Source organism: Chelmon rostratus, chromosome 8, assembly GCF_017976325.1.
Source record: "Chelmon rostratus isolate fCheRos1 chromosome 8, fCheRos1.pri, whole genome shotgun sequence".
Classification (NCBI taxonomy): domain Eukaryota; kingdom Metazoa; phylum Chordata; class Actinopteri; order Chaetodontiformes; family Chaetodontidae; genus Chelmon; species Chelmon rostratus.
The window spans coordinates 25,986,310-26,007,226 of record NC_055665.1 but is presented as its reverse complement, the minus strand read 5'-3'; the positions used below and the strand labels follow the sequence as shown (position 1 = coordinate 26,007,226).

The 20,917-nt window shown below is 44.3% G+C and overlaps 1 protein-coding gene across 2 annotated transcripts in view; it reads left to right on the top strand.

Annotated features, from left to right (window-relative positions):
* The window catches only part of cdk14 (cyclin-dependent kinase 14), a 173,668-nt gene that overhangs the window by 36,931 nt on the left and 115,820 nt on the right, over positions 1-20,917 (top strand). Inside the window, exons 1-2 of one of the 2 annotated variants that reach the window (XM_041941704.1) lie at positions 3,622-3,704; positions 17,352-17,597. In XM_041941704.1, coding sequence (XP_041797638.1) covers positions 17,367-17,597 — 231 coding nt within the window. In that variant the 5' untranslated portion in view covers positions 3,622-3,704; positions 17,352-17,366. Of the gene's footprint in view, positions 1-3,621; positions 3,705-17,351; positions 17,598-20,917 lie in introns of those variants that run through there. The other variant, XM_041941703.1, reaches the window with a different exon arrangement.

The window sequence follows — 20,917 nt, the reverse complement described above, 5'->3', positions numbered from 1 at the left end:
GAAGCTTTAAATAAAGAATAAAATAAATGCCATCAAAAGATCGTAAACAGTATGTAAAGGCTAAAATATGCAAAAATGGCATGGTAGTCTGGTTCTTTAAGCTGCAGGGTGTTCAGTCACTCACAGTGATCCGTCTCCTTGTGTTTAACCATTGACGGTAACTTCAACGGTATCAGATTCCAAAAGCATTGAAGTCCTTCAGAGCAGTCAGGTCGTAGCAGACACGAGGACATGAGCAAACGTCCAGCTCAGAAGAAAGCTCGTCGCTGTTCAGCCACATCTGTGTCTGCTCCACATCTAAGCTGTGGGTTGCCAGCATCAAGGACCAAATTCCTCTGCAATTAGCCTTTGATGGATAAATCAATGAGTCTCCTGCCTTTCTGGCCACGTTTTAATGAGACAACATCTCAGTGGTCGGATTATGTGTGGCCTGTGGCCTGACTGTTTGCACATATTCTCTTCAGTAGCCATTACACTGTATCTGACTTTGAGCCGGCTCAAACACTTTTGGTGCCCACTGATATTACTAAAAATACGAATGAACTATAGCAGTCAGAAGCGTATGTTGTGTAGAAGAACATGCTTTGATTACATAGATTTATTACCTGATCACTGGGTCACTGTTATGATAATCAAGTATAATTAAAGTGAAACTCAGAGCTTCACTTTCTCCTTGTCAACACCTCCATGTTTGTTAATTGGGTTTTCTCACAGTATGCAGTCGCTTGTCATCGCAATGCAGGTCAGGAGCCAACTCTGTTATCTCAGACTTCACAGCTCTTCAAAAAGCACATTAAAGCGCCGTCCAGACCTCAACTGATAATTTGCATTCCCAAACAATGATAAGTTTTAACAGTGTACACTACACATAACGTGATGGATGACATACCTCGAGCAAGTTTCAAGCCTCTGCAAGTTTAGCATAACATAACCTCAAAGGCAGGACAAACAAATATTTAGCAACAGCTAATAACACTTATATATGTTATATATTTCCCCTGTCTCTCATCTTAATGCTAAGCTAAGCTAACCAGTTCTTGGCTCCAGCTTCATATCTACCATACAGACCATAATATGATAAGTAATATCAATCTTCTCATCTAGCTCTCAGCAAGGAAGAACGGATTTGAATGAATGTATCTTGCAAAATTTCAAACTATTCCATTTAGCAAAGAACATGCCACTTTTGTTGTTGTGATCTTGTGCTTGGCCAAAAGTACACAGACACCCACACATTACACAATGAACTTTTCTGTCATGCCTCAACCATGGGCGTCAGTGTGCTGCTCCAACAGCCTCTGCTCTTCTGGGTTCAGGCAGATTTTGGCCTTGATGAGGTCTGGCTCACCGTCTGCATTCTGAGTCATCTCAAAGGTGTTGGGTGAGGTTCAGGTCAGGGCCCTGTGTCCAAAAAAGAATTTCTTTATGGACTTGACTTTGTGCTTTGGGGCATCATCATGCTGAAACAGGACAGGGACAAACCTTTACTCTTACTACTGTTGCCATGGAGTGCCTTTCACATTTGGAGATGGGAGCCCTTGTTACACATACTGAAAACTCCTGACAGTTGGTTGGGCAGTATACATACAGTATGTGAACTAATATATTAATTTTGCTGGCAGATCTGTTATGAAAGTGTATTTGAGACCCTGGTTTGTCTCTGCATGTACTGGAGCTTCTTCTTTCTGCCTCCATTTCTCATTCTGTGCTCATCACACACCCAGGCAGGCTCTGTCCTGTCTCACCCCTTAACTCTGATGCACCCCCAGTCACCCCTGTGGCTTGTGTGTATGTGTGTGCGTGATTTATTTTTTTATCTGCTTCCGGAACAGAGTTGATAGGGCGTTATGCGTGCGACACTGAATAATGAATGACCCCCCACCCCCAACTACTCTGCACTTGCTTGCACACAACCCTGTGTGTGTGTGTGTGTGTGTGTGTGTGTGCATATATATGTGTGTGTATATGTTTACAGGGTTAAATCCTGTTAAAATGCAAATAATCTCCTGTGCAGTTTTCATGGTTTGAACTGATTGCTGGCTTGGAAATCGACTCCGGTTTAGATCCAATCGGAGCCATCATATTGTGAATTTCACACCTTCCTGCCTCGCTACAACGTAATAGACATGGTGCGGTTCCTGTAGCAACAAGCCTGTCAGTCAAGGTCATCCATGACAGAGAGAAAGAGGGAGCAAGGGAGAACAGGGCGGCGAGTGAGACTGAGTGAGAGTGTGAACAAAGGAAAAGTCTCCTCTATCTGATGATTCGTATTTTGTAGCGTGACGGAGTGTGACATGATTTGGGAGGCAGCTTCTCCTCTGTGGGGACTGAAAATACTGATGATTTGGGGAAGAAGGTTCTGGAGGTGGACTCAAAATACACACTGTGACACACACACTTCTCCCACACTACTCTTACATCCAGTTATATTTGAAATGATCATTATTAACGTCCTAATTTTTCAGTCTCTGTTAAGCACTCCTTGCTGTGGGGCATTTCAACGATTACCTCCCTGTATTTATTCCTTCCTTATTTGTTCACCTCGTGGTTGTTCAGAGAAAAGCCATTGCCAGAAAAAGAAAAAAAAAAAACTGACGCAAGATAAACCACTTGTCTCTGCAGTGCTGCTGGACTGCGAAGGTCCCTGTTAAACATGCTGGTGGCTGATAATTCAGTCCATCTGTAATGGATCCAGACTTTCATGGTGATACAAGCAAACGACTGGTGTTTAGTTTTCTTCTGATAGGAGGCGAGTGGTAGCGAAGAAGGACGGTCAGCTGGCCATAAGTGAGATCACTGTAGTGGTATAGTGGTAAGACAAGAAAAACAGCATCAATAGGACAGCACAGTGTGATATTAATTGCATCCTTCATAGCCTACAGTGTAAGTACTGTAAATCAGAGTGTGCAGGTATGATGAATTTCTCTTGGAGTTTTTAAAGAGATGCTGCAAAGTAGTTATTCCTTTCTGCTGCTGGCAAAAACACATTTTTACTGATAAGGAGCATGCAGTTATTCCAAAGTTCGGTCATGTTTTTAATGGCTCTGTATCACTGGTTTGTTTTGTTAATAATATCTCAGCATGTTAGAGCAATATCCAATGCTTTGGGCTGGCCCTACACCCAGGTGTTGCATTTCGTCTGAGGCGCCGCAGCCCGGTGAGGCGGATCAAAATGAACCCAGCCCAACGCAGCTCATCTTCACTTAGCTCAGCTCAGATTCACACTCATTCACGTCGGGGCTGCATCACTGTAGCCTCAGCCGCTAGCTGCTGCTGCAGACACTGTTTGCTTCCTTAAACTCCTCTGGGCTGTACCATCTCAGCCGAGCGGGGGTCCTCTAGGGTTTCAGGATGTCCTCGCGAGCAGACTTTTTTTCCTCCCATCTGCTGCATCGCACCCATTCCCAACCGCCCCCCGCGCCCTCATGAGCCGCAAGCTCACAGTCTCTCAGGGCTGTTGGCCAGAAACAACGCAGCCTCCTAATACCCTCCGCCGCCTCAGATTTCACTCCCCCCTCTGCTTATAGTACAATCTCATCATTTCCAGCTTGCGAAGGGAGCGGAAGAGAGGGAAGAGAGAGAGAGAGTGAGAGAGAGAGGGAGGGAGGGAGATGTTTTGAGCTGGTTTGCAGGGAGAGAGATTGGCCTGAATGCATTCTGTCTGCTCTTTAGAGGCATCCAGGTGAGCTGTTTCCTCCTGGAAGGTAAGAAGAAGACTGAGATTGGTGCTTATTTTGTCCTGCATCCATTGTCATTACCCACCCACCCCCTTCCTCCCTTGTTTCGGATGCATCGCTTCTGTTCATGTGTGTGTGTGTGGTTGAGCATGAATAGTATTCCCCAGACAGCACACACACACACGTAATACTGTACGAGGCATGTGCAGATGTGTAGGCATGTCGGCATATGTGCATTTATGGGCAGATATGGATGCTAGATGTGTGCATGCATGGTGTGTGTACGAGTGTGTGTGGTGTGGGGTTTCTTTGGGGGGGGCGGGTGTTAATGATGAGCTCTCATGCTAGCATGACAGGTTGAAAGTGGATGACCCACCTGAGTTTCAGTGCATCTCAATGGTAAGGATGTGACGAGGGACTCTGGGGAGAGGAAGGAAGTCGCGGGAAAAGGTAGAAGGCAGTGTGTGTGTGTGTGTGTGTGTGTGTGTGTGTGTGTGAGTGTGTGTGTGTGTTTCTGTTTAGCTTTATCTGCAGTTTTTGCAACAAAGTCTCAATGATGCCAGATGCCTGAAACAGCGTCAGCAGTGTCAGACCCCCCCCCCCCCCCCCCTCCAGCGACACCACCACTACCACTTATCCCCTGCGTGCTAATAGGTAGCATTTCCGTTGTGGTGATGAAATGGGTGCTGATGTTTACTGGTCTAATGGACGGGATGCTCTGCTGCAGCATTTTTCTGCTCACTCTACAATATGTCGTTCCACTTCAGGCACATTTGCGATACGCTCGGCTTTTCTGAGCCCAGAGGGATGGAATGTGGGCACTGTGGGGAGGACGAGGAAGAGAGACAGGCACAGGCCATTCACCATCTGTGGCAGTGTCTCGTGGACGCGTAGCGAGGCTTTCTGTAGGGCCATATGCAGCTCCTTCGGAAGACAGCAGGCCTGGCCGTTAGGACAGAGAGAGAGAGAATAAAGAAGGAGGGCTGAAACTGGAGGAGTGGAGTATCAGAGTGTCATGTGTTTGAGAGAGGATAAGTGTTGTCAGGATGCAGGGCCAAATCTAGAGTAGTGTCCTCTTAACTGAGAAGCATCAAAGGCTCTTTGTTGGCAGAGCTTCAAATCCAAAGCTTTTATTCAGTATATGCAAGAAATAAGTGTAAGCAAAGCCTGTCTTCCTCTGTGTTTAGACCACTTCATTTCTATTATTTAGTCTTGGAGGTAGATTGTTTTGAGGTTGCTATCAATCTGTAGCCTCGCACTGCCTGCCCACAATTTTCGCTTCTTTCATTGCGGCTTGGCAAAGCTCAGTAAGCATTTGTGTGGGACAGATGTCGTTGTCAAGTAGGCTTCACAATAAAGAAGTGACAGGTCTGATCTTCTAGGGTTTTGGTATGCTTTGAACAAACTAGGTCGTGCAGAGTGTTGTCTGACCATGTCAAAAGGCAGAAGTGTTTATATCTGTTGCAAATGGCAAAACCCCGCGGTCATCGTCTCCTCCCGCCTGCTTCCCGCTGCCTCCCTGATCTCTCCAGGATTTCTCCACCAACTCTGTCTCTTTTGTGGATCTTTGTAGGCTTGATGCGATGAAGCACACCCGAGGCGATGGGGGTACATTATTCTGGACAGTGTCCGCTGGAAAGCAGTCATGGTGTTGCTGTGTTGAAAGGGTTGTTGCTTGAAAGAGAAGATCAAACCCTGCCTACTACTACTTTCACCAGCCCAGCTGCTGTTTAAAGCCGGGCTGTGATCGTTGGACAGTCTGTTTTGGAAAATGATGTTCTGCCATTAGAACGGGGGTTTCAAATGCTCTTTGACAACCTAATAAGCGTTTTCTTTGAAACATACCGGTGCCTTCGCTGACTGACTGAACACAGTACCCCTTCATCGACCTGGACAAACACTGGTTTTCTGGAAAACTTTTTACATTTTTGGTAAAGTATTCACAAGAACATTCTAAATACATCCATCGAAACGTTTCTCGTCCAGGACACCGTGTTTTAATAGTTGTTCATGTGGTCAGGAGAAGTTTGGAAAGGAATGAAATCATGTCTTAATATTTACACCAATGATTTCTGACGTTTTTGACTTGTCACCGTGAAGACAAGACCCTAGACCCTAAAGTGAGCTTGTCTGCAACACAGAAACTTTTTCAGGAGCCAAGCAACCATTTCAGGAACTCTGGACCCTTACCTGCATTTAGACTGGAAGAACCAGGGACTAAATTATGATGCTTGGCATAGTTTCAATTGTCATAAAAATCCCGGCTCTGGAGGAAGTCCTTTCTGATCCTATCTTTGCAGTATTGAACAGCAGCATGTCAAATACAAACCCTGTGGCTGCTACAACTTATGTGGAGTTTTATTCACAGAGTATGCAGCGCTGTGGAACAATGTTAGGACATAGGACACAAAAGACAACCCTTGTCACAGGTTGCATGTGACTCTAAGCGCTGAGGTGCTGAGACCCACTGATCTACACAAACCCACAGCTGACTGGTTGGTCCAGTCTCAGACTCAAGCTCAATCTATTCCAGTGGGTGTTTCCCAGACTTAAAAACACTGTAAAAACTGAGCTCTGTAATGTAGTCTGGCTTCATGAGGCTGTATACAAGCAGGAGACAGTTGAAAGCAAAGGTTGTCTTCCTCAGTATTCATATCACCTATTTGTTTTTATCTTGTCCTCAATGTAGTGCACCCTCCAAGGCATGCTTTGCTCGTCCCGTGTTGCTATTGGAATACTTGCATTGTCATCAAATAAATCCGGAGCTTCACTGCTGGCTCCTGGAAGGAGAGGCCAGGAAGGAGGGCATCACTCTGGTGGCAGACCTGCAGGCCAGTGACAGCAGACACAATGCTTTTATTCAGATGCATTTCCCCAGAGCAGAGTGGATGGCACACAGTGTGATTCATATCAAGTGCCCACAAAATGAAGGTGTTTGCTCAAGTGGCCCTTGTCCTAATGAGTCAGCAGCGGATGCCCAATTAGACCTGAAATCCACAGTTAATGCTATATTGTTTCTGAATTACTTCTCCATTTTTACATATTTAGATCAGTTTAGAACTTTTCAGAATATGAGATATGTGGGAAATTACCAAGCACGAGGGTCTTACACAAAAGTGCGCCTCCACTCAGAGTCTGCTGAATCTTCCTGAAGGTCTTCTGCAGTGGAATAGGAGGTTTGATTTGCCTGTCCAGTAATCCAATGAGCAGTTCACTCTGTGTTTTTTTGCTCTTCCAGACCTCAGCTTGACCTCCGCTGTTCCTGTTAACTGCCATTCCTTAATTACATTACGAACTGAGGAAACAACTACCTGAAAATGCTTTGCTGTCTTCTAATAGCCTTCTCCTGCTTCGTGGGCATCAATTATTCTAGTTTCCTGAGTGCATGGCAGCTGCTTCGAAGAGCCCATGGCCACTGATGTTTGGACAAGGTTTGAGGAGTCACGGTTGTTGTACTTGGAAACTTTGCAATTGGAATCATATTAATGGTGATTGTGAACAAGGCATTGCCCTAACAAGCTCATTAAGGCCTGAGACTTTGGTAAATGTTATCTGAGAGCTCAAATCTTTTGCATGGTGCATGGTATATTGTGTGTGTGTGTGTGTGTGTGTGTGTGTGTGTACACGATGTCTGTGTCCTACCAGTAGAAAAGTTTTAAAGTCCAACTTTGAAAGAAACACAGCATCAGATGAGACTGATAATGAATATTCAGAGCAGCACTTGTCTTTGGGAAGGGATGGGAAAATTCCCACCAGCACTTTTGCATTTTAACAAAGTGAATAGTTTCTCTGTTTAGTGAAGTATTTTCATTATAATTCTGCGCTTCTGGCTCAGGTTTCGGAGCCTTATACGACAGTGTTTTTGAAGATGAACGACATTCGAGGCTGCCAGAGCTGGAAAGGAGAGTAGCTGGTGGGGTGGAGGCTGAAGTAAGGAGCTGGCCCCGTCACAGCCATTCTCCTGAGTGACTGTGCCTTCTCCTCAAACCATAACAGCTGGGAAGCCGGCCAGTTTAGTCATTTATATGTCGACGCTTTCCATTCTCCAGAGTCCCAATCAAAGGCAGTGGCCGGCTGTACTAATCAGGAGGTAGAAGGCTGAGTCACTAACTGGCCAGAACATTTCCTCCCCCAAGAAGTCTGCTGGACCTGAGAAACCTCCTTCATTCTGCTAAAAGAGGCTGGTTGGCACTGGGCTCTGAGCTTGAATGGTGAAGCTTCTTCGGACTTAGAGATACAGATCCACTTGGGAACACTTTGTAAGGCGCCATTAGCAGCTGAACGAGGCAGGAAATGCTGTTGATTAAATTGTCAGGAGAGTGGTTACACGCCATTCTTATTTGTGAAAGAAAACATTGAAATATAGCACATTAGAAGTTTACTTACATAATGTAGTGAGGAAGACCATCACTGCTGTCTTCTTTTTTTTCTACTGCTTACAGGACAAACCTTAATGTCTCGATCCAAGCAGAAACTGTTGTTGCTGAACGCTGAAGCTTATGCAAGAGCCTCGAGCTGCAGTTCCTCCAGTGGCCATTGAACGCTGAACACCGAATCAATGAATAACTGTAACTCAAGACCTCATTTCTATTAGAAAATGACAGCTATTTTTGCCTCCTCTAATGAGCTGGTCTTGTGGCCGTTTTGGAAATTATTGTTCCACAAACTAGAGGCTTAAAGAGGACTATATTTTGATTTAGAGGTGCGTTTGTTTGATTGATCGGTCTTAGTGCCAAATTTGGATTTTCTGGCTATATTGACAAAATGGCAAGTGTTAACGTCAAGTCTCTCTAACTAATAACATATTAATGATGCAGCATTCTTCAGAAATTGAGTGAAATTATTTAGCATTTCACAGATTCAAGAAAGTACCTGCTCTGAGGGGTGCAGTTCATTCTTGGGAGGTGCTGTCTCTGGTCAGTGTTCCTTACTTTCTATGCTGTGATGCTGAATGTCACATAGATCTATCATGTCAGGGCTGCGGTCTGGTTTCTGCAGTGGTGATGTGGGTATTTGATTCTGTAATGAGCCACTATCTGGGGCATCAGTTGGCTGTTGGGATGTTTCATTGCACCACGTATGTTAATTAAGACTCTCGTCCCAATATCTTAAGGCTGGTGTTCAAAATGAGCCACAGCAGCAAAGTAACAAAAATGCACTTACATATTTTATTTTGCTGGCGTGCTTAATGAGAGTGAGTTGCAGGGAAAAGTCACATTGGCTTTGACAGGAGGCCAGCAGAACTCAAGGATATGGGAAAGTAGGTTGGTCTGTGCCAAAAAATGAAATTACAATACTTCATCACAGAATAACTCCTAAAATATGAAAACTCGCAAATTAATCATTGTCATTCTCATCACAATCAGTCATGATCATTGGCTTCCCTCACCCCAAAGGTCAAGGTACAGGAACGAACGTGTTGCCGCATCACGTCTAAAGGCGAAAGGCGGAAAGCCCGCCATCATCGTTTGGGCGTTTAACAACGCACGCTTTCGGAGAGTCTTCCACCAGAGATGTTCATGGTGTTCTACACGAAAAGTGACGACACAGGAGATGTGTGAAGAATAGTGCTAAAGAGGGAGGTGAGGAGAGAAGAGAAAACTCTCACTTTTCTTTTCCACCTCTTTCCCAATTTCAAATGTAGGAAATGTATGAGAGGAGCTGTTCAATGATCCAACAGGAACTGAATTTGAAGCAAACTTGCTCCTTAAGGATCAAGTGACCGTTACACTGTCCAAGGCTAGGACAGAAGTCAGACTACACAGTGCCTACTGTGCTTAGAGACCCACAGGGAATTACCACCTGATTCTGCCGCTATAGAGCACTTTTGTTTTTAATTTATTTTCACTGTGACACACACACACACATATATATATTTATCTACTATGCAATAGAGCAAATACTGTACTTAATTTATCCATAACCACGTGCAATTTCTGTTTCAATCCCTGTCCAGTTTTTTAATATCTCAACTACTTTTCATTGGTAACATATTTTCTATAGTCTTTTTGTATAAAATGTACATATATATAGTCAGATTCTTATTTATTATTTTCTATTGCTTTTGCTATTTGCTATTTTTCTTCATGCTGCCTGTAACACCAAATTTCCCAGCTCGGGATTAATAAAGTTGATCTTATCTTATCTTAACATCTTTTAGCCAGCTGTTTTACAGCCTGCAAATCCACTGTTCTGGTTCACAGTCACTGCTGTCCAGCAGTGGCTGGCAGCTGTTTTCATTGACAAAGAGCTGATCGATTGGACCTGCTTCGCACCAAATGGCAGACAGATAAAGTTAGAGATGCTGAACATGAAGTCAGTGGCTACCTGTGTCTGTCATGTGAGCCTCACCTCACACATGTAAGTGGTCAGAGATGGACCAGATGTGACACTTACTGAAATGTCAGCATGCTGACCTGTCAGCTTACCTCTCAATTACATCTTCTTCTGTTAAACTGTGTCGATTCATCGTTCCTTTCTGTTCATCCATCTCGACCAGCATCACTCAAAAACATGCTGCGTTTGAGGAGGCACCAGCTCTATTAATATGCTTATTCATTAAGTTTATTTATATAACACCTTTCAGGTACAGACAACACACAATCATTCACAAAAGAAGAAAAACAAAAAAGCACATGAGAGACAGAGCAACAGACATTAAAAGATGACAACCAGCTAAAATCAAGAGGCTGAAACAAACTGGATCTTAAGCTTCTATTTAAAGGTCCAAAGTGTAGGAGCTGCAACTACAACAGCACCATCTGAGAACAGCTAACTGTGATCAGAGGACCTCCAATTCCTTCTGGTATTATATGGCTGCAATAGCTCTTTAAAGTAGGTAGGTGCCTGACCATGCAAGGCTCTACATGTAATTACAGTAATCTTCAGCTGGAGTGTGGAGATGTCAGGATTGGTGTTACATGTGACATGTTGGAGGTCAGAAGCTTGGCAGCAGCGTTTTGGACCTTCGGATGTCTTACTAAGACGGGTGAAACAGGAGCTGCAGTAATCAAGACGTGAGGAAGTAAACACGTGTATAAGCATCTCCATCTCACAATGGGCCTGAGTTTAGCAGTGTTTCTCCTCCGCTGGAAAGAATTTACAAGACCGAAAGCCTGCTCCATTGAAAAGTCCAGATAATGGAGTGTTGGTTTAACACCATGTGGGCCCGAAAGAAGAACTTCTCTTCAGTCTCTATTTAGCTGTAGACAATTAAATACCATCCGATCTTTCCGATTTTCAGCCAGGCAGGCCAGTGTATTGTCATCTATGTTCCCAACATAGAAGGAGAGAAATGTGTTGCACTCAGCAGCACAAGACACAGACAGGAACATCCTTAACCATGTTATTCAAACCAGTTAGAAGTTCTTTTAGATACCGATAGTGAACTTATTTTGTTTAAAGGAGTCAATTAGTGTGCGTGCGCACACACATGCACACACACTAATTGACTCCTTTAAACGCATGCACACAGGCTCTTACGTAAACACACACACACACACGCTTGCCATTCCGAAACAAAGGCGCTGAAACAAAGGCTTGTGCTCTCCAGACAGTGTGGATGGGAGGAGGATGAGGTGTTTTTTCCAGTCTGTCCTCCGGTGTATCGTCTCACTGTCGTCTTGAGCCCAGAACGATGAGTCCAGGCAAGCCGATAGCTCTGCTTTGTCTCGCTGAAATGGAAATGCGTTCACGCAGCGGGTAAGCCCTGAATGTGGCCGAGTTAACTCGGCTGATAGCCGTGAGTAAGCAGAGCACATAAGTAGGCTTTATGGCTGATTGGTCTTTTATGGCTTCTGTGGTTCTTGTCATACGTCAAGCTAATGTCATCAGTAACTACTCCTCTGGAGATAGTTGCATTAGCCGGGGCCTGCCCACTGCGCTGCTGCCTACCTTTTCCATTACTGTATGACAACGCGAAGATAAGATAAATCGTAAATGATCCCTGTGGGGCAATGGGGTCACTGCAGCGGTACAGAATAAATTATAGATAGGAACACAATGCAGTTTATCACCGTTTGTTTATGTGTGTGCATGTTTGTGTTGCTATATCAGAGCGGTGGTGGTGGGGTACTACTGATTAAAGAGGCTGTCCTTCAACCAGAATCAATAAGGTGTAATTGCATCCGCGGCAGGGTTTTCCCATCTTGGCAACAGAGGAAAGCCAGATGTAGCAGGGAATCCACATGTTGCCATAAACCAGTGAGCACAGTCGGCCTTCCTGTCCATGCACTTATCTTTAAATGCTTGCACTCTTATTTCTTATATTTATCTTAAAATAATCACTCAAAGCGCCAGCTTTTTTTTTTCCATTTGGAAACGATTGATGAGAACAGTGACAGTGATTCAAAACTGTAAGTTTGCAGCAACAAAACAATGAGCTGATAGACACTAAATCACTTCATACAGCAGCTGACTTCCACCGCTCCTACTGGGAAGCAGTTTTGCTGGATAATGTAGGAAATGTCATATAAACCATATGAAAATTGTGTTTTTCTGTACATAATATACAGTAACCCAATAACAGAAAGAGCACAGCATCTATCAGTTTCCATGGTGACAAATGTTTCCTGCTTATAGTGAAGAATTAATGCTGCGTGCCCTCCATAGCTGTGAGCTGACTTCACACGGTTTGGTTGTAGGAAGGGCCGTCTTATGCTTCCAGGCATCACACAGATCATTCTTACGGCTGCCTTCTTCATCTCTGCGTGTTCGTGTTTGTGTATATGTCTAAATTCACCGGATCAGCTGGAGCAGTGAGAGTTTTGGCAGAGGATCATCAGAGGATAATCTGCTCTCTGCCTAAGGATGTAATATAGTAATTGCAGGCAGTGATGCCTTCACAGTAATTAATAGACAATGTTTGCCTATAAATACTTGTTACTCACTATTCTGTGTGTAACAGTGAATGGGTATGATGGCAAGATGATGTAGTAGACTTGTGGGGGCATGGAGGCCCTGTCTGTTATAGATGATGATGCCTCTGTTAGTGAAAGGTGCTGGATTAACAGGCTCTCTGCAGTGGAATGCTGATTTGTGGTTGCTGTAGGGGAATCCTAATACTACAGCACACTGTATTTTAGACTGTAGTGTGCCTTCACCTTGTGGCAACCGTTTGTGCTTGGTCCTATTACGTTTCAACAAATGCCCCTGTGTACATAGTCAGCCTCATAAAGAAATGGCTTTCCCAGTTGGATGTGGAAGAACATGACTAGCCTACAGAGCCACCACCTTCAGGATCAACAGGAACACGGACTGTGAGCCGGATCGTATCACCCAGCATCAGTGCTAGACCTCACTAATGGGAGCAAATCATTGTAGGTAGGTTCAGCATGTGGAGAAAAGCCTGAAACCAGGAGAGTGGAGGCTGTGCATTAACGGCCACGGTGTTGAAATGACATTACACCCAACCACATATGTAATGTTCAGATGTCTGCATACTTGGCTTGGGTGTCCACGTAGTTTTATAAAAGATGGGTTGTCATAAGTTCTGGCCAATTAAGCTGCAAATGAAAGTAAATGGAAGTTTGGATAATACCAAGTAACAGATTTGATATATTTTCCATTACTTTCTCAAAGTGGTTTGTTCCAGGTCTTCCTAATAAAGCCTGATACTAGGTGGCCCATTGCATAAAATAAGTAAGGATTTTTGGCATATGTGAATAGCTGAATACCTCACCTTGATTCTTGATACCTGCAGCGTGATGTCCTCAGTGCTGACTTGTGTCTGCAGAGCACAGCAGTGTGTAATGTCTGCATGAGCTTTGGATCCACACTGCTCGCTTCCATTCTGGAGGTGATGTGTTCCTGTCCTGTTCCTGTGAGTCTGATGCAACCACTGACAGCCAATTAATGTTTTAGACTTCTAATTTTAAACCTGTTACTTCCCTGTGTAAAGTTTTGTGTGGGTGCAGTATTGAATATACTGGTGATCCGTCAAGCCATCCATCCATCCATTGAGCTATCCCTACATCGATCAGTCCATCCATTGCAAGTTGCTTGTTGTGGTCAGGGTCATGGAAATGAGAAAACAACAGAGCAGCCAATAGTGCTGTCAAAACTCTAGATTTTCAATACAAAGCGATTCTGAATATTTGAAATGGTTTCAGTGCTCATGTTCCGCAGTATCGATACGCCGGTACCAGCTGCGCTTTGTCACTCTCATCTCTCCAACAGCGAGTTGACACACACATCGCTGCAGCGCCCACATAGTCCCACCTCCTTTCACTCACTCACAGCGCCGTCGTCTCGTCTCTCGTCTCATTTGCTCTGCTTGAATATAGCTTACGTGGTACGTTGCAGGTTTTGTTATGCCGTTAGCTCATTAAAGAGAGCCCCTGGGACCGGTTGCGGTTGGAAATACTTTGCATTTAAGGCAAGTGAGCAAGGAACGCACCAGAAGGACGAACGCGGCAGACTTTCAAGAGGTTGGTGTCTACATCACTGAAGCACTGAACAAGATGGCCCAGTAACTGTTGAGAAGTCTGTTGTCCTGTTGTTTGCCCAACCGCCATTTGTAATTGTCAAAGCTAAGCACTCAGATCCGACACTTATGTCAAAATAATAGTACCATGGTGTGAAAAGTAAAAGTGTGTCAGTATTAATAGCAAAATGTACCAAAAGTATCAAAAGTCAAAGCACTCATTCTGCAGTAAAATGGTCCCTGTCAGTGTTTTACTATTATATATGATGTCTTTGGATTAATGTTGCTGCTGCATATTATTTCATTTTATTATTTTACTTTTTTTTTGGCAATTTCCTGATGCCTGTAGTGTCAGAAAGAAGCAGAAGAGACTATCTCTGCGAGATTGGGAATGCATTCACTGGCCACATGGCTTAATGAGTCTGGGTATTTCACCAGCTTGGACACAGATCCAGAATGGAACCGGTAACTGGAATCCGTCCCTGCAGCAAACACAACCTTTTCCTCCTCTTGGATCTTCCAGCTCCTCCTAGGGGCTCTCCAGCTGCTCCCTGGCCAGCGATCATATGCCTCACACACCACAAAGGATTGCTTCCCCTACATAGGATTATTTGGATGTCATGCTACTGACAGGTTTTTGATATTTCACTCAAAACCACAAGTCAAGTCAAGAGACCACCATAGGCCATTTGAATTCATCTTCTCTGAACTGGAGCTTCTGTACGTCACTTTGTGCCAAGCCACGTAGTCGATGTTGAGATATGCAGTAATTTAAGCTCACACAGAGCGGCTCATTGTGGCAGTGAATATGTTGGGTAGATGCCCTCTGTGAGCGTGCAAACTGGCAGCTGTAACCGAGCACACGTGTGTTTTATGACACCAGAGAAGAGAAACAGTGCATCTAACGGGGGGTATCATATTCCAAACACAATGCTCAGCACAGGGGCATGTCATGAAGAAAGACCAAAGCAAGCAAATGGACAAATCTCCATTAATGCCCGAAGCAGCAGGAAGGCTGTGTCTACTTTAGTGAGGCAGAGGTGTAGTTTAGGAGTTTACGTGTGAACACAATGATAAAGGATATGTTTCCACTTTCTAGGAAACCGAACACACACTGACACACACTGACAGGCAGGATGTCCGTGTACTCCATCTGGCCATGTTAGATCATTTACAGCAGACGTGGGACCATCATGTGATGGCCAGTGGCGGAGGAAGTGTTCAGATCCTTTACATGTGTAAAATTAGCAAAACTACAGTATGAAAATTCTGTATTAGAAGTAAAAGCTCTGCATTCAAAATCTGCACTTGGAAGAATCATCAGTAAAACATACTCAGATGATCAAACGTGAGAAAGTGCTCATCATGCAAAATGACCCTTGTCAGTGTTATTGGATTATTAGAGCATGCATTAATGTGCATTCAGCATTTCATGGTTGTAGCTGGTGGAGGTGGAGCTAAAGTATGACGTGTCACTCTGTATCTGGAAGTAAACCTCCATCTGTTCGTGGTCCTGAGGAGCTCTGGTGACCTTTTCATGGTCTGTGCCTGTGACTCTGATGGTTCTCTGGAGTGCCTGGAACATAAGCCTTGTTGAACACATTCTTCCCAGACTCTCTCATCAAGTATTGATGCCTTGTAGTGTGATAGGCCCTAAATGACCGTATTTGTTTTTGTTTGTGTGTTTATGTGCTGTTCAGGATGATAACTGCTGTCAGTGAGAACACAGCGGGTCTGCGTGGAACAGCTCGGCTGCCTCATCACCTAACTCCTCATTTCTTTTTGCTTCTCCTGCGTCGCTCTCTTGTTTTATCCGGCCCGTTGTATGTGCTTATGTCCTCAGACATATTCTTTTGTTACTCCCTCTGCTCTGAATCCTTCCATTTGATTTATTGATTGAAATATTTTGATGTATAGATGAATAAAAGTTGAAAACATGAACACCAGTTTAGTCACCTGTGTCGCCACTATTACCATAAGTAGGCAGCTATCCAGCTGTTATGACTGTCAGAACTAATGAGTATAATGCTGCTTTTGAATGATTGGATCTGAATATTATTGAACCACAGTATACCACTAATGTAAAAAAGCAACAGAAGATTTTTCAAATTTAGATTTAATTGTATTAAATGGTTTTCATTGTTTTTATTATAACTCTTATGATTCTCTGATTTAATGTTATAGCAGTTTGTGTCACATGCATAAATTGGGCTATATATCTACAGTTTATAGCTTTAATGCTGTTCAGAACAGAAATGCAGGCTTCTTGTTTTATTTGTATAATCACAGTTTTGCTCAGAAATATCATAGTGAAACATTTATCTCAAACTGTTCAGCCCTATGCTGCATCTGGTCTGTAGTGATTTGTTGTTCTTTTCAGCCCATGAGGGACAGGCATATTTGTATGCCTGGCACAGTAAGAAAAAACATTATCATCATCATCATCACTCAGGTTGTCATCAACCTCGCTATCAATCATTTCTGATTGAAGTTTCCACACAGAGAAGAGAGTGGTGTAGTGGGAAATGCTCTGGTGTGTCCAGTGAAACCTGGCCCGTGCGAAGGACCAAGCCAAAGCGCTGAGCTGCAAGACGACTCCTCCTCGTGTATTAGAGTAATTAGAAGTTCTTCCTGCAGGGGAGCCCAGGCCTAAATATTTAATCCGAAGGGAGCCGTGGCAAAACATGTCATGCCGCCTGCGTCTTTTGTGTCCAACATACACAGAGCGTGGTGGAGGAGCGGCTGGTGAGGTGCTTTGTCTTGGAAAATGGATTGGGAGTGTGGAGGGCTGTGTTTATGCCTGATGGGCTTGTAGGAGACAATCTGTGGCGTGTCTGCACAATCGTATGGCTGTGGAGATGTGTGTCAGAGATAAGGTGGGATTGTGTGAATGCAGTATGGGAACAGCAGCAGCAGCCGGCGGTGTGTGTGTGTGTGTGTGTGTGTGTGTGTGTGTGTGTGTGTGTGTGTGTGGAGCAGAGCCGACAGAGGCTGGAGCTGTTTTGATCAGAGAAAAGAGAGATGGAGATAAAAAGGCTCTCATCCGAGCAGAGAGGTAGCAGCAAGGCTCTACAGGGAGGAAAGAGACCCGGGCTGACAGAGAGATGAAAAACAGGCAGGATCTGGAAGGCGGGGGCACAGTCAGTTTTTGGCTGAACACTGGTAATCGCAGATGGATTTTTTTTTTCCTTTAATGCTCACTTTTATCCTCTTCCTCTATCTTCTCCTCTCTTCCTCTTCCTTTTTGACAGATATGTGTCACAAAGATGTCCACACGCAGCTGCCAGGGAACAGACTCGGTCATCAAGCCCCTGGACACCATCCCTGAGGACAAGAAGGTGAGAGTGCAGCGCACGCAGAGCGGCTTCGACCCGTTCGAGAAGCCCGCCAGCCAGGTGAAGAGGGTCCACTCTGAGAACAATGCCTGCATCAACGCCAAGAGCTCGTCCGCCGGCAAGGAGTCCCCCAAACTGCGTCGGCACTCCAGCCCCAGTTCTGTAAGTACACCGTTCACATAGAGGATTTATCAATACGCCAACACATCTGTCATCCCCAACTTTATACCCATTACACACATTGCATTTTTAGAAGTATACACTTGGCGACAGCCATCCAAAATCCTCCGCTTGATTGTGAAGTCCGGGGTCACAGTAGCAAGAAATTATCCTGGTTGCAGAGTATCACAAAGAGAATAATCAGACGTGTTGTAGCCAAAACGAGTCTGTCTTGCCTCTGATTGGCTGGTGCTTGCATCACCAGGTGCTGGCTGCGCAGCTTTGATTGTAGCTTAGATCTATTAAAAGCTCATATTCCACATAGACCAGTCATCAATTAGACAAAGCTGTCTGATCCTTTACTGTCTTAAGAAGGCCTACATCGTCTGGGCGAAGTCTGTGTAACTTTTGAAAGACCAACTCTTCAAATGAAAAGTTGACGTCATGAGTAAAATCATGCATCCTTGCTTAATTATAAAAAAAAAAGGAAAAGCCCAGGGGTGTTGCCGCTTGGTCTGGTATGATTATGGTGGGTTATGTCGAGGTAGTAGACGTGTGTGTGTGTGTGTGTGTGTGTGTGTGTGTGTGTGTGTGTGTGTGTGTGTGTGTGTGTGTGTGTGTGTGTGTGTGTGTGTGTGTGTGTGTGTGTGTGTGTGTGTGTGTGTGTGTGTGTAGTGGACGTTGCTGAGTCAGTAAACATACAGAACATCACCTGTTTTCTGCCATTCGTCACTTTTTCACTCTGTCAGACAGGCTGCCCAGTGATGATGACTTTAAAGGGGTAGATCAGTATTTTGACAATTTTGCTTATAATTTGCTTTCTTTTCGTGTGTGACATGAGCAGATTGATAATTGATATCATGTCTGCTCAGAGCTGGAAGCTCAGAAGCGTGGCTCGTCACTTTATGCTGCAGCACACAGACAGGATGCAGGGGGAAAGGGCTGGCCTGACTCTGACTAAAGCAGTTCAATAAACAGTCTGATTTGTGTATTCTTCTTAACAAACAACGAACTGCAGTGCTTGGTTGTCAGACGCGCACTGAGCAGAGGTCTTTGTGTAGGTCTCCATACAGACGCAACAATACCAGACGCGGCACCAAGCTGCACAGAGTCACAGTGCCTGGCTGCTGTTCGCCGAGAAATGGTCACAGCGTGTAACGCGGCGAAGGGCAACGGAAAAATAATAAAGCAGGGGAAAGACAACAGGAGAAGCCGCCAGCAGCAATGGTACTGATGATACAGTATCATCGTCACCATGGGCGGCAGTCACCTCTGTTTGAGTTGATAAACAGTGGGTGAGAAAGCAGTCAACAGTTGTGCCAGCGTTGCCATGGAAACACAGCTTGTAGTTCTGGGATAGGATGGGGTAGAGGTGGCAATTTTTTTTATTCTTATGCGCATATTTGTGGAACTTTTTAATCTCACATTAGACCGTCTGTAATTCATTGTCAGTTGCAGCATCTTTATGTAAATGTCGATCAGGTTTCATCGACACATACAGTCATTCAGCTCTGCATTTAACCCATCCCCAACTCCAGCTCTAAGCATGAACATGACAGCTGAGAGGCAATAAAGACAACACGAAATATAGCTGTTTTCAGTTCTGAATGATGTGTAGAGACCATCATCTCCTTATAATGATGCAGTCAGTCCGGCCTTCGCCTTCTAAGTGCTTCAGGAAAAGGCAGGCTGCAGGCTGGAATAAAAATATAAAAACAAAAAGCGTACGTCTTGAAAACGCAGCTGAATTCTGCTCCAAGCAACCTAGGCAGGATCAAATGTGTGCCTGGAAGTGAATGTAAGTGAGTCCTCAGCCACCTCTTTTATAATTTCTGTACACTAAACCTGAGTGGGAAAGCAGAAATTGGAAAACAAAGTGGAAAAATCCCGAAAAAGTTTTTGCGCCGGGCCGAGGTGGAAAAGTGAGATCTGTGTGGAGCACTGAGTCTGTAGTCTTTCTCACATAATACTTAAAACAAACATAAATACCATATTTCCATCTGCATTGCTTTCTACTGTTTGAGGTCTGATGACTCTTCTTCTGCAGTGGTTTAATGGCGTCGACCGGAGAGTTTATCTTGACTAACCAACTCTTAAGTATTCACATAGCAGTAGTGGATGGAAATGCACATTCATTTTTGCATTTTATTTGTCAGATTCTCTGAATTCAGTTAAAGTTTTGCATTTCCTTTGAACAGGAACCTGGCGTAGGTCTTGTGCCATTCTTTATTGCACTGGGAAGTGAAATCGGGCGTGACTGCACTTTAGCTTACTGCTGTGACCTCACGACAACAGAAGGCAACCTAGACAAGCTTATGAACACCTTTATCAACTCCTTATATCCAGATTAGCTGCACAGTAAGATGAGAGTGTTTAGAGAGACGTTAATGAGCAGTTAGTGGGGAAATGAGTGGAGCAAAGAGTTTTGAAAATCCACCCTGACCACAGCAGTTAGGCCTCTGGTTGGAACAACAGTAGTACTAGCAGCCAGTAAGAACAAGGGAGTCACCAGAAGCTTTTAAATGTATTTCAACATCAAACCCCAACAATGTCAGCTGTAGCATGCTCCTGCTTGCCTCTGACAGGGCTGCAGCTTTTCAAACGCCGTTAAAGCGCCAGTTGCAGCTGAATTTCTCAGGTGTTTTGTTGTGGCAGCCGAGCTCTTTTTCTCCATCTGAACCAAATTTTCCGGCCTTTGTTCCTTCGCACGCCTAATTGAAGGCTGTTTACAAACAACGTGATTTTCTTAATCATGCAAATGAGATTTTCAGGTTTTTATACGTTTGTGGTTCCTTTTTTAATTTCGCACCAAATGTGAAAAGCCTAATGAGTGAGCACGCAAATACGACTTAATAAGTGTGATATGAGGCCTGACTGATTGCCAGCATCGCTGCAAGACACTAATGGATTGTTTCACCATGATTATGAAAATGTGTAATGGTCCTTTTGTTTAGACAGCCCGACCAGCCCGACTCTCTTAGCATTCACACACAAACGTTTGGGCTGAAAGGTGGGACAGTGGGCTTCTCTTTGGTCAGACACGGCCTGTACTTGGAGATAAAGGCTTTTCATCTGTATGCACACTTTATGTGAAAGCTGCACTCATGTCAGTTAGAAGCTTCAAACAGGGAGCTGCCGTTCCACCCGGCTTCTCTCATCCATCCATTAGGCTTGGTTTCCAGTTAGCAGGCTTCTCATTTCTAGTCAGAGCTGATCTTGATCTCTTTAAAATGACAAATGTCACCTGCAGCAGAAACTCTCAGCTGCAGCCAATGAATGTGTATAAAGTGCTCTCTAAAAGCTGTTGTCTGTACTCGGCCAAA